Consider the following 13,119-nt stretch of genomic DNA (forward strand, 5'->3'; position numbering starts at 1 on the left):
ATAGGACACCCTGTCTCAAGTAAGTAAATATAAATACTAACAAACCCTCATCTCTCTACACAGTAATAGATATGTATATAGTATATTCTAACTATATAGACTATTTTTTAAATGCAGGTATTTCTACATTTAGAACCTTATTGCAGTCCCTATGAAAATACCAGATTTAGAATTCTGATAGTCCTTAGTGCATCTAAAGATATAAATAGCTATAAATAGCCAAGGATTGCTAGCATGACAGGAAAGAAGTCATTTACTTCCCAACAGTTTATGTCAAATAATTTCATTTACAGAGAGTGGTCGGGGGAGAGAGGAGAGAGTGGGGGGAAGAGGAGAGAGAAAATGAACCAATGTGTAGAACAGTCCTTAAGCTCACAAGATTCCTGTCTGTAGCCTTTTGATATATCCTCAGTATAGAAACTTAAATTTATGAATGAATGAATTTGTTTTGTTTTCAGTCTCATGTTATTGCAGACCATTTCTTTCCTTTTCCTTGAATTGAAAATAACCAACAACCCTTGGTGTTCTCAGTTTCTGAGAGAGAGGAGGGGAGCGGAGAGAGTGCGAGCATCATGTTGTGTTGGTGCGAGCTGGCTCGGCCTGAGCACCGACACTTCCGGCACTGCCCATACTTGTAAGGAGGAAACAGAAGGATCACAGTTTCCAGATGACTTGAGTTGTCTAACAAGACATCAAATTTTGAAAGTGAAGTAAATCTCCTCGCGCTAATATAGTTTTGTTTGTTTCTTTATATTTTTGTAGGGTTTTTTTTTTTTTACATGATAAACACTTATTATTTAGTGTGGCTACTCGTAGCTATTTTTAAAAACAGTTTACCTTTATTTGTGTTTGTTGGTGAGATGTTTGCACATGAGTGTTGAGGCCAGAAGAGGGCATCAGATCCCCGGAAGCTGGACTTATTAGTGGTTTTGAGCAGCTTTATGGACATGGGTGCTGGAAACACACTCTTAACCCCTAAGCCTTCTCTCCAGCTCCCCCTTTTAGCGTTTCCAGGTGTCCTGCCCGGTTCCTCCACATTTAACGTGGTCATGATCTTAAACAGCTAAAAGTCATGTACCTGACTCATTCAGAACAGACAAATTGGGGCCTTTTGAAATGGCTCTGTGAGGAAGGCAAGGGTTAGCAGCAGGCTGTGACGTGGCCGAGAATTGCAAGTTGAACACACGAGGCTCCTCTTGGCTTTGAGCCAGGGAACAAAACCTTCCATTGATTCCTGTGTCCAGACACTAGCTTAAAGGAGTGTAGTGGGCTTGGAAGCACCCTCTGGCTGTTGGCTGAGAAAGCCTTGTGAGGAGCATCCTCAGATGTGAGGCCGTGAGGGAGTTCTCCAAGTACATGCATCTTCACACATCTGCACCCGGCCAGGCCCCAGTGCGAACATTAGTGCTCAGGAATGCGGTGTGGACCGGGATGAGCGCCACAGGATCTTGGCAGGTCAGCACAAACATTATCTTGCTCCCATATGTTTTTTTAGGGTCTTAAAAGGGAAATCATACCCACTTCCTCAAATTGCCGTGCTGAATTTTCCCACATACTTAAAAACCATTCTCAGTGAAAATCAATTTCAGAATACATGTATGACACTCACGTACAGCATCCGCTGTCAGTGCTGCAGTGCAGGCTGGTGGCTGGTGGAGATCATTCATGTTTCTAGGGCTTATCTTTGAAAACCTGGCCGGGCAGATGAAGGAAAGAGAGCGTATTCTGAGCCTGTCCATTCTGCTTTTCCTCCTGTGCACCTCCTGAAGTGCAGCTTGCACCAGTTGGTGGTGTCCTCCAGCACTTTTGTTGTAGCTGATATCAATTCTACACATGCAATGTGAAGACTGCTAGGATACCCCGTGTGGCTGAAAAGCTCTGCTTTCATAAATAATGATGACGTAGCGTATATGACAAGTGTGTCTGTTTTTTATCACTCCTGAGCAAACCCAGTCCTTCTCACAGGGGCCTTGACATACAGTAGGCACTCATTAAATGCCGACCGGCTCCTCCTCTAGCTCCTGGTCCCTCTAGAGAACAACGCATAACCTGCCTAGTAGTTTCTCTTCTTCCTCTGTGTGTTTATTATTAGATGCTAAATAAAGAAACAGCACCTGTGTCAGCAACTTAAGGGGCCATGTGTCAGGGGTAGATTTTGGTTGGTTGCCATTTATGTACAGTACTGGCTGACAGAGCTGCTCTTAACTTCATTCGGCCTCACACCCTGGCCCGCTGATTCCAGGCAAAGTCTAATCACGATTTGTTTGCAGGCTTTATGAATGGATATGGTTTGCATGGACCTGTGCAGGTAGTTTTTGGTCTATCAGATGTTATGAAGCCGGGTACCTGGAGTGTATCTTCTCCCTCACACACCTGCACACTTGATCGGGAGCGTGGTCAGCTGTCTTTGACCTCCTTTCTTTCACATTGTTTTGTGTTTGTTTACTTACCACCGGTGGCTTCCTGTTGGGCAGTGAGACCTGGGATTTTGCTCCACAAGTTGAAACAAAGTATGAGCGTGTCATTAATTTTTATAATTCAGACATGCTTGGTCTTGGGCTCTTTTTTCTGCCATGTTTAACTACCTACGTTATGTAGCTTTCCTTGGTTTGAGTTTATCAGTCTAGAAAAGGACGATTTTAATCTAACAACACACCTTCTTGGTTTGTTAAAGTCATGCTGTTTAGAATGTTATTGTCAAGTACTTGACCATCCACAGAGATGCTTTCTTTTGTATCTCAGTTCTTTGTATCGTATGGCATGTTGACGTTGGGGCATCAACTTTACATGCCTTGGCTTATTCGGGCGAGGAGAGTGGAATGGAGTGGGAAATTATCTTGATTTTGTTGTTTGTTTGTTTGTGTTTGTTTTTGTTTTTTATCTACTTTTCCTTAGTGTAAATGTTCTTCATTTTTAAAACATGGGTGATTTTTAATCCTTTGAACAACATGGTTCTAGTCTGTTTTCTATATGTTGCTCAGCATCACTGATCTGCCTGCCAAGTGATCCCCAGGTGTGGGGTTGCAGCAGGTAATTTCCTCAGTGGCAAGGTACAGATGCTCTTCTGTGTTAGAAGATGCTATCGGCTCACCTGGCCTCCGAGTGACAGAGAAATCCTTTGTTTATTCATTTAGTAGGCAGATTAACCCTAATGAATATTGGCTTCCTGGAAATAGATACAGGTGACAATAGCAGATCCAGGAGTGGAGAAAAGGAAGACAAATTCCCTTTTCTTTCTTCACTTATAAATAATGATGGCTTTCATGGAGAGTGTCTTAAATGAGAAAAGAATGCAAAATATTTGACTCAAAACTTAGAATTGAATAATCAGCCTTCAGGTTTTAGTTTGAATATCTTCCTGTGTGCATGTATATTCCTGTCAGAGTTGAAGACGTTCTGATTTTGGAAAACAATTTGAAAGTTATATTTTTATTATTTTTTATCTGGAAAACTACTACATGGGGTTTGTGCAGGCTGGCCACAAATAAACACTTTGTGCAGGTTTCTCAGAGCCAGTCAGCCAGTAGGTTGCTCACATGTCCTTGTCCTCAGCTTTGCGGCATCCTGCAGCCCCTCCACACAGGAAAGAAAACTGCTGTTGCCTGGCTGTTCTGTGTGCATTCCTCTCCAGCAAGCACGTTGCGTCAGGTCCGCTACTCTGTTTTCTCAGAAGCAAAGAAGCAGCTAGTACAGACTCTAAAGACCGTGCATGATGGTGCACCCTGTGTCCCCATATGTTTACTCAGCTATTTGAACTCTGCTTTGTTGTAGCTCTTGGTGATTTTTGTCATTTTTATCATACAGCTTCATGGATATTTGATGTAATTCTCAGGAACGCCATGTTTGCAAAGGCAGTTCTTCAGTTTTACTGGTGAAGCATGGCGCGCGATACAGCATTTCTTCCAAGAATGGCTTGGGAGAGCCATTATTCCCAAGGCAGGAATGTATGGGCACAGATGTAAAAACCTCCTTACGCCCAAAGAAACTTTTCCAGATCTTATAGCTATGATTTATTCTGAGCTCTCTCCAAAGACTTCCAAAATGTCTTCTTTTACATAACTATATCCATTGGAGGAAAAGTTAAAATTCTTGCCCACCCCGTCTGAATGCTGGGGATATGCTTTTCAGTGCCTTTCATAGCTGCCTGTAAAATCTCTAGAATTTCAAGGAAGAAGTGGAAAAACAGTTCCCCTTTGGTGAGGGTTTAAAATTGATGATTTCTCATAGTCGCAGGGCTGGAGTCCCTGCTTGGCTGGTGCTGTGGAGAAGTCTCTGTATTGTGAGGTATGTGCGGAGTGGAGCAGTAATAAATTCTGAATGAATCTTTTGGTTTTTCTTAAGATTACTTTATCCTTAGAACTAATGTTTCTGTAACCTCTGACCAAGTACAGAAGATCCAACATACTTCCAAGGGTGAAATTTTCCCTTGCCTGTTGCGAGTAGCTTAACTCATTCCAGTTGTGTAGGTGACTGCCTTGCATGCGGGTGCTCAAAGCTGTGTCAGACACTCTGCTATCACCAGGCCAAAATACAGTCCTTAGTGAGTCCTCCATGTTATTTACCTTCTGAGGTAAGGCGGGGGAAAAAAAGGAAAGGAAAGCAATTGTGCCCTGCTACCTTCTTTTAAAGCACTGTCTTAATATTAAGTTGCTCCGCACCCTCTTCTTTTTAGTGAAAAAAACTGAAGGACAACAGTCATTATACGATTTTGTATTTTAAGTATTTTCATAATCCAACATAAATTGGCCCACCCAAGGATTATGTCTGTCTTGTAAGATGTGTTTATATAGTCACTGGGTGAAAGATTGCAGAAGTTGAACCACTGGTTTTGAAAGTTGAGCCAGACCAGGGAAAATCAGGATACAATTTGGCACTTACGGAGACGAAATGATTTCCTTTTTAGCTGTTGATTTCTACTGGGAAATGTATCCTTGGACCGAAAATTGCATCCGGAAAAATGTTTATGTAGCGTTTTTCAAGTGACTGATTATTCTTCTAACCTTTAACATGAACTGTGTCTAATTTTGGTCTCTCTTAACTCTTTCAGGACTAGGGGCTTTTCCTCTGTGAGAAGCATTACAAATTCATTTTACCACTTTGGACGCAGCAGCAGCATGTTCCTTACATGGCAGCAAGATTATCAAATGTGTTAAGATTTCTTTCTGGGCTGTTTTCCCAAGCAGACAGTAAAACACTCTGTGTTATCCTCCCTTATCACAGACACTTAAGTTTTATATTATGGCAGCTCTTTAGAGACTAGGTCAGTCGGCTTGACCAGCCACATCCCTTCCACGTTACCCTGTCTAACTATCACACACAAGGTAGACGCTCCTTGACGTTTTCATGGGTGATGTTTGACCCACGCTACATCTTCTCTCTTGTACACCCAGTGGTCTCTCCTGATGGACGGTTTAACATTGAATTATCCCAGATAACCGTGACAGGGTCACCGCAGAGATCATCCCTGTCCATAGCTCCTGCTCCAGGAGTGCTGCACAAGCAATGGTTGCCCGCTACTTTTTCTACTCATAGGTAACCAGCTCGTTACCTTATCTGGTTGCTAGGATGAGGAGCACAGCGTCTGGAAAGCCCTGTTGGGCTGGAGTTCCACGAGCATGTCCAGACCCAGTTGTTTGATGTTCTCAGACATGGAAATGAACAAGTGTTAGCGTATTGCAGAGTGGGGTGGTCCCTATCCTATAGTCTCCCAGTGCACTGCTCAAAGCACTGAGCTCTCGGAGCACTGGGGGGTTTTGATTAGGAATATTTAATCAATTAAGCCCATGTACATATCCATTTTAGAGTGTGAGGTACTTCTGCACCTGAGCAGTTGAGGTGAGCACTGTTGAAGCTGGTGTGTCAACCATGGTCTGAAACTAATGCTTGAAACTTGCTTGCGGTTCTGTCCCTCCCTCCCTCCCTCCCTTTCCACACCTTCCTCCCTTTCTTATTTTGCATTATTTTAAGAGAAATTAGACTAAAAGTGAGAAGAATTATATTGAAAATTAGACACTCACAAGCAACCTTAGGAAAGGATGAGTTAAGAGGCATACTCCTGAAAACCTGACTGTGCAGGGGAGTTCTTCTGATAGCCCTTTGAAGGGAAAACCTGCAAGGCATTGTTGTGTGGCATGGGAGAAGACATTCCACAAAGAAACGCCACAATTCCCACCGAGCTCGGAAAATGTGATCAAGCAATTTGAATGTAATTACCCCAAGTTTGGCTTTTCTTTTAAAGAACTCATTCATCTTAGAGATTCCTTGATAGTGTAAATCTGACAACTAAATCCGGTTTTCTTCTGGAAGCCTTCCACTAGCGGAAGTGTGAGCAAGGATGGGCACATAGAAGCGGGGTCTACAGCAGGCCAGCCTGAGCGGGGCCTACAGGAGGCCAGCCTGAGCCGGGCCTGCTTTGACCTCACTCACATTTTACCCATGGCTCAGAAGCAGGAGATGGGGTTGTGGATGTTCAGAGTCTTCGTCATGCCCCTGCTTCCACTCGGTTGATGCACAAAGCAGTGAGGTGCAGAGGGTGTGAGGACACCAGCAGATATCCAGGCAAATCACACCGCACGCTGCCGCATATCGCCATGCAGTTGGAAAGCTGTCTACATCTCAGAGACAGAACTTGATAAGCCATGGACAGACCTTCACTTTTTCTTTGTCTTGAGTCACTTGACAGCCATAGAAAGTCCCCAGCACTTAAAGAAAGGACATTAAAAAAAGAAAAAGAAAAAGAAAAAAGAGCAAGCCAGCAAGCCTCGGGTGTTCGGCAGCAGGGCCTCTCTGCTCCTTTGTGTTGCCTGTGCACCATCATGACCAACATCTGGAGAGCAGCGTGTCTGCCGCCTCCTCCCAGCCTGATTGCGCATCTACAGCATTGTGCTAGCTGGTACATTTCTTTTCTTCTTCTTTTTCTACCCCCCCTCCCCCAAGGGGGAGGAAAAGGGCAACTTTTGGTCTGTCACAAGGTCAAGTGATGATTAGTGATCCCATCTCCCCTAAACACATGGCTTGCCCAGGAAAGCTAAGTCAGTCTCCAAAAATTTGGTAACCATTAGAGTGCTTCCTAAGTCACTTCCGGATGTCAGGCCCAAGGTGCAGAGGGGGACGGGGCTGTATTGAGTGCTTGCCAGTTCTCCACCGAAGGGATTCGGTTTGGCAGCTGATGGAGCCAAGGAAACACTCACACAAGTGCAGAGCTGGGCAGGAAGCACTTTTGAAAGCGCTGTTTTGATAGAGGATCATGAGATCAGGCAAATAGCTGTGGACTTTCCGTGTTGCCGAGGCCAAGTAGCACTGCGCTGGGGACCTGAGGGTAGGGAGCAAGAAAGGAAATGAAAGAAGCTAGAAGGTCTAGGAAGTTTTCTGGGGAGTGTTAAAAATTACGAATTTCTTTGAAGTAGAGGACCTTAACAGATGATTCGTTTGTTGTTTGCTGTTCCACATTCTGTGGCTACCATTCACCTTGACATTCTTGACATGGTTGTTAACCTAGAAAACAAGAGCAGACCTCATCCATTCTCACCACCTTTTATAGCTCTCAGAAGGACGCTTCTTCCAAGGAAAACATCGCATTGAGCAAAGGTTGCACTTTTGGAAGATGGACGTTTTATAATGATCAACTTTGACAACTTGGCCTGGCTGCCATGTGTCTCCCAGGCCTGTTGGTGGGTGGGTGTTTGTCAAGAATGAGAATATGTCTGAGTCAGGTTGCCTTATAGCAGCCAGATTGGATTTTCAACTTCTAGGGCTTTCGACATCTCGGAAGCCATCTGGAAACGAAGAAGGGCTGTGCTGTCCATGGGAATCCTGCTGGAGAAGAGGTTCCTGCCCACCTTTTATTCACCTATGGACCATTTTTAAAATGTCTTTCCTTGTCTATAGATAACTGTTTGATTTTAGTCAATCTCTGGCTCCACCAGAGCCAGACTTAACTTATGATTCAGTTGTGTAAGGCTCAACTGCAGACTTGAAACAAACGGAAAATCCCTTCTCTTCTGGCTCAAAGTGCGAGGCTTCACTCTAGACCAACAGTGCCTCTTGCTTTGTTGGTTTTGTTCGTAGAGATGATGCTGTATTCCACAGCCTCGTCTGACTGCTGCCATCACCAGGACAGCTGTCGTTTCCCAGATGGAGCATATGGGGTGCTGTCCCCTGGCATCTGCCCAGTCGTAGCCACACACTTGGGAGACCTCTAAAAGACTGCCATCACCTTTACCTTGTTTGTGTGACCGGCTCTTAATTTACGGGTAACACTTCTATGTAAAGCTCATTCAAATGCTTATCAGTACTTAATCATCATTACACAAGTATTTGAATTCTGACTCCCAGGGCTCCTTAAAAAGCCAGCGGACAAAATATCTTCTCAGTTAATTATGAGAAACTATTTGCTACAATTTCCTTGTCATCTTCAACTCTCTTTATATCCAAAAGAATAATCAATACAACCCTTAGACCCCATTCATCAGAATAACCACACAACCGATTCTTAATTACTTCTTGCCTGGAGCACTGCAAAAGTATTCAGATTGGTCCCACGGCCATTAGTCTCTGTAACCCTGCCACTTTCCCCAGTTTATCATGTATAACCCCCGCCCCCCCCCAAAAAAAAACCCAACAACAACTTGCAAGTCATAGTGTAGCATTTACCGTGTCACTCCTGCCCTCAAGGCCCTTTGCTCGCTCGCTCTCTTAAACCCTGACCTGTTTAGAGTGGACTTGTAAATGGTGCTTGCTTTATGCTCCTCCCTGGCATCTCAAGGTTTCCTGAGTGTGTTTCATCCCAGAATCATGACAGATGTAAGTTTCAGTTCCAAAGGTTAAAGCAGGGCCAGCTGTTTGCTACCTGTTAGAAGACAGTCCTTGCTTTCGTGCGTCTGCGTCCATAGCTGTGTGTTGTAGCATCTTCAGTAAGAATGGAATGACGCCCACACCAGACTGTGGTGGAATTATGCTCCTTGGTGTAGAGGATAGGTCCATGGAGGCCAAGCCGTGTGGGAAATGGCATCGCCATGGAACTTTACAGACTTAAAGTACCAAGAGCGTGCTTGCAACAGTGACTCTTGGGTCTGGGCACATGTGATGGCATAGAAACTGTAGTGTAGGTATTTGACTGAGAGCTAGCTGCGGTGTCTTTCAATAGCAACCTGGGTATGCTCTTTAATAGGTAGAGAGATTAGAAATGTCTCACACTGAGGAAGTTAGCAACTGTTTTGGAAGTCATGGACTCGACTTTTAGCTCGCTTATTTACAGAATCCCCGTCTCAGATGATTGTGTAGCAGAATTTGTATGCTGGTGTCCTAGAAGGACTTGCCTCAATACTAGTCTATTTTCCTTTTAAAATTAAAGGAAGTTAGCTTTCTATATTTACATCAATCTTTTTAGCACTCTAGTCCATTTAGACACTTAGAGAAAATGTTCATAATTTAAAAATTCCTTGAATTTATGAGAATCTTAGCATGCATAAGAAATACATGAAGCGGGTTTTAAAGATAAAGTAACGAGCACTCTGAACCTGGCAAGTTGGGGCATGTCTGCGATCCCAGCATGTGGGAGGCAGAGTTCCAGCCTGGGCTACACAGTGAACCAGTCTCAGCAAATCAGTTAATAAATAACTCATATTCTACTTTCCTCCACCACTGCTCTGTAGTCACTATTCTTTCAGCTTTTGACCCATTCATAAGACCCGAAGTTATGTGTCCAGGGCACAGAATTCTAGGCTCTAGAGCAGTGGTTTTTGACAATATGGGCCATGGCCCCTTTCGGGTCACACATCAGATACCCTCATATCAGATATTTTCATTGTGATTCATAACAGTAGCAAGATTACAGGTATTCATAACAGTAGCAACAAAAATCATTTTATAGTTGGGGGGATCACCACAACATTAGGAACTGGGTGAAAGGGGTCACAATATTAGGAAGGTTGAGAGGCACTAGTCTAAAGGATTTTCTGCCACCAGCCAGCTCAGTTGACTTGGCTAAAGGAATACTCAATAATCTTTCACCAATTATATTTAACTTAGGTTATTTATGAGATACTTGCCAATGAAGAAAATACCGTGTCTTCATAACTTTATGCTGATTCCACTTAAGTAAAGTACATACTAGAAGGTTCTTAATGCACAATGGTTTATTTTCTTTTCTTTTTTTTTTTTTAAGATTTATTTTATTATTATGTATACAGCGTTGTCTGCATGTACACTTGCAGACCAGAAGAGGGCACCAGGTTACATTATAGATGGTTGTGAGCCACCATGTGGTTACTGGGAATTGAACTCAGGACCTTTGGAAGAGCAGGCGGTGCTCTTAACCACTGAGCTATCTCTCCAGTCCCCACAATGGTTTATTTTCAATGCCATCACTGAATACAGAGTAAGTTTTGATGCTATTAATCTAATGTATATGAGGTCCCTCTTTCTTGGGGCTACCAAGTTCTGATTTAGGTGTGAAATTATTGAGGCTACAAATTACAATTTATTAAACAAATTTGTGATCATTTTGTAGTTACATTGAAATGATATTCCAAACTCCTGTAATTAAGCCAAAATTTCTATTTTGCCATCTTAAAATAAATTCTCTGCCTCAGCGTCCTGTCGCTTTTTGTGTCTGACTTTTTTCTGCACAGTGGTCTTTCTTTCCCCGAGGTGTGGTGGTGGGCACCGCCTGCTTTTCTTTCCAGGAGAGCGCTGAGTAGTGACTCACAGGGTGGATGCTGATTTATCGCAGAGTGGGGCTGCCCCTCAGGGGCTGAGCAGCAACACTCACGAAGGAGCCTTGATTAAAAAGAGTGGTAATGAAGACAAATGCGTCGGAGGGGGTCGAGAGAAAGCCAGGCCTTGGCATTCCCCGCAGCCCCTCTGAGCTTTTGAGAAGGAGCTGGTAGTAGCCAAAGGAAATATTTCTTCTTTGTTGTTTATTTCTCATGGCGATGGAAGTGGTTTTCCTTTCCTCCTGGGTGTTCTAATTCTCACTTGTTAACTGCTTTTCATGCAGGGTTGCAGTTAACCCCTGGCAGATGCCTTGCCGTGCTCCCCTCGAAGCTCCTCCATCCCCAAAGAAGTTTGTAATGCTTTGACCTATAACCATTTAAAAATTCTTTAGACTTGACACTTTGGCCTACTTTCTCAGATCATTAAATCACACTTCTGTTTTGTTTTCATTCCCAGCGATTTTTACTAAATCTGATGTTAGACGCCTGTAATCACCCCCTCTTCTTAGTGTTTGTACAAGAGAGAATGCTGACAGGGGAAAAGAAAGAAGGAAGTTAATTCCTGGCAGTTTTCATCACGACTAGGTCAAAGTTCCACAGGTAATAGGGTGCCCACAGCTAACGCACCATTCCACAGTTACTGTAGAGCACAAGTGAGAACATTGCAGATAAGTGTCATTTCCTGAACGTAGCCTTTGGGCCTCTCTATATATCTGTGGTTGTGTGACCCCTACCTACGGGCTCACTGAGTATACATTGTTTTCTTTCAGAATGTTCTCTTGCACTGGCATAGATGGCAATGCTCATGCTAATATAGATTAATTGAGCTAAATTTTGCACAGTGACTCTGAAGATGTCATGGAATGGTCAAAATGTCACCCAGAGATACACCTGGGGAAGGATGGGTGTGCCCTAGAGCCTGGCAGTACTCTAAGGAGAAGGATGAAAGCACCTATATGTCCCATTGCACACTCTGTTAAACACCCCTATTAAAGGCATAGTGGAGACAGAAAAAGGGAAGATTAAATAAAAGAGATAGGCCACCCACACACACACACACTGTTCCCTGTGTAGAGACACTGTCTACCACAAGCAGGAAAATGTCCAACCCTGGTCTCTGACCTGGCATTCTAAAGGATTTGAGTTCCAGAGCAGGCAGCAGTTCTGATCATGGGTCTTTCAGAGGGAAGGTCTCCCCGAACTTGGAGAACTCTGTAAGACGTGCAAGGCTCAGATAAGCTGTAAATCTATTCCAGGCAGATGAGCACACAAAGACCCATCAGCATGAAAGATGCTTTCAAAGTCAGCCTGCGGCTTTCTAGGATTTCTACCTCTGTCTCAGGCAAAATATAGAAATGCCCAGAATGACAGTAAGTAAGTCTGTCGTTTCTCACAAATAAGGAAATGTTTGACATTTTCCCATTTTCGCAACTAGCTGGGATTAAAAGAACACATGAGAAAGGGTCAGGAGACACCTAGCATGTTCACGTGGATTCCTATTGGGGTCAGGCTCATCTTTAGGATTAAAGTCTTCCCCAAGTACAAAGGTGAGGTCAGCCAGAGTGTGAGCGCAGGCTAAGTGATGTCAAGTGTGAGGCCTGGAGAAGTCAAAACTATAGCTGTCTGTTCCTTAGGAGATGAACACTCAGACTGCCAGACGAACAGCCAGGCTTCTAGAATGACTCCAGGAGCATGCTCCAGGGTGGCAGAATGCCGTGCAAATGTGAACATGATCACTTAGTTCCCTGCTATGAGGAAGAAAGACTTAGTCGTTTTGGACTAAACTGTATTTCCCCTCAAGAACTTCTGGTCTGAAACCTTAGTGTACTGGTGTTTGTTTTTCCTGGCTTCAGACAGGCATATTAAGATTTCGGGGACAACCCACTCTGTCTTTGAGGGTCTGGGAACCCATAAGAAAGCCAGCTAGAAAAGAAGGAGAAGGAAATAGTTTGTTTCCCAGCCTCTTGAGCAAATGGATTGGAACGGCACCTTCTGTAATCTCCCTTGCCCTGAAAATGTCTTGGAACCTCCAGAAAGTCTTATCCTTTGTCCCTTGCTATGCACACTGTAGACAGTGTGTTGTAGATACAGCTATCATGGGTTCTCCATGCTCTGTAGGGTAGTGTCGGAGAGAGGAAAGCATTTAAAGACCACAGGTATTTGACATTGAGGGATATACCAAAGAAAGGAGAGCCATACTCAGAAAAGAAGAGAGTTTGCCTGAATTGGGAAATAAGTAATATTAGCTCCAGTCAAGGGAATATATATATATAGTCAGTCAGGTTAAACCCAGGTTTGGGGTTAACATAGGTCCTATATACACATATCTTCCACACAGAAATGGAAGGACTATCCTATCAATACTATTGCATTGGTGAGAGCAAGGAACATGTAATCTTCATTA

At 43.6% G+C, this 13,119-nt stretch overlaps 1 protein-coding gene across 8 annotated transcripts in view; it reads left to right on the forward strand.

Moving 5' to 3' along the window:
- Nucleotides 1–13,119, forward strand: part of BCAS3 (BCAS3 microtubule associated cell migration factor) — a 469,548-nt gene that overhangs the window by 232,040 nt on the left and 224,389 nt on the right. Inside the window, exon 24 of one of the 8 annotated variants that reach the window (XM_084803273.1) lies at nt 5,048–5,700. The exons of the other annotated variants lie outside the window; for them this stretch is intronic. Coding sequence (XP_084659399.1) covers nt 5,048–5,070 — 23 coding nt within the window. The 3' untranslated portion in view covers nt 5,071–5,700. Of the gene's footprint in view, nt 1–5,047; nt 5,701–13,119 lie in introns of those variants that run through there. 8 annotated transcript variants of the gene reach the window in all.

This window comes from Acomys minous (assembly GCF_964271855.1).
Source record: "Acomys minous genome assembly, chromosome: 12".
Lineage (NCBI taxonomy): Eukaryota > Metazoa > Chordata > Mammalia > Rodentia > Muridae > Acomys > Acomys minous.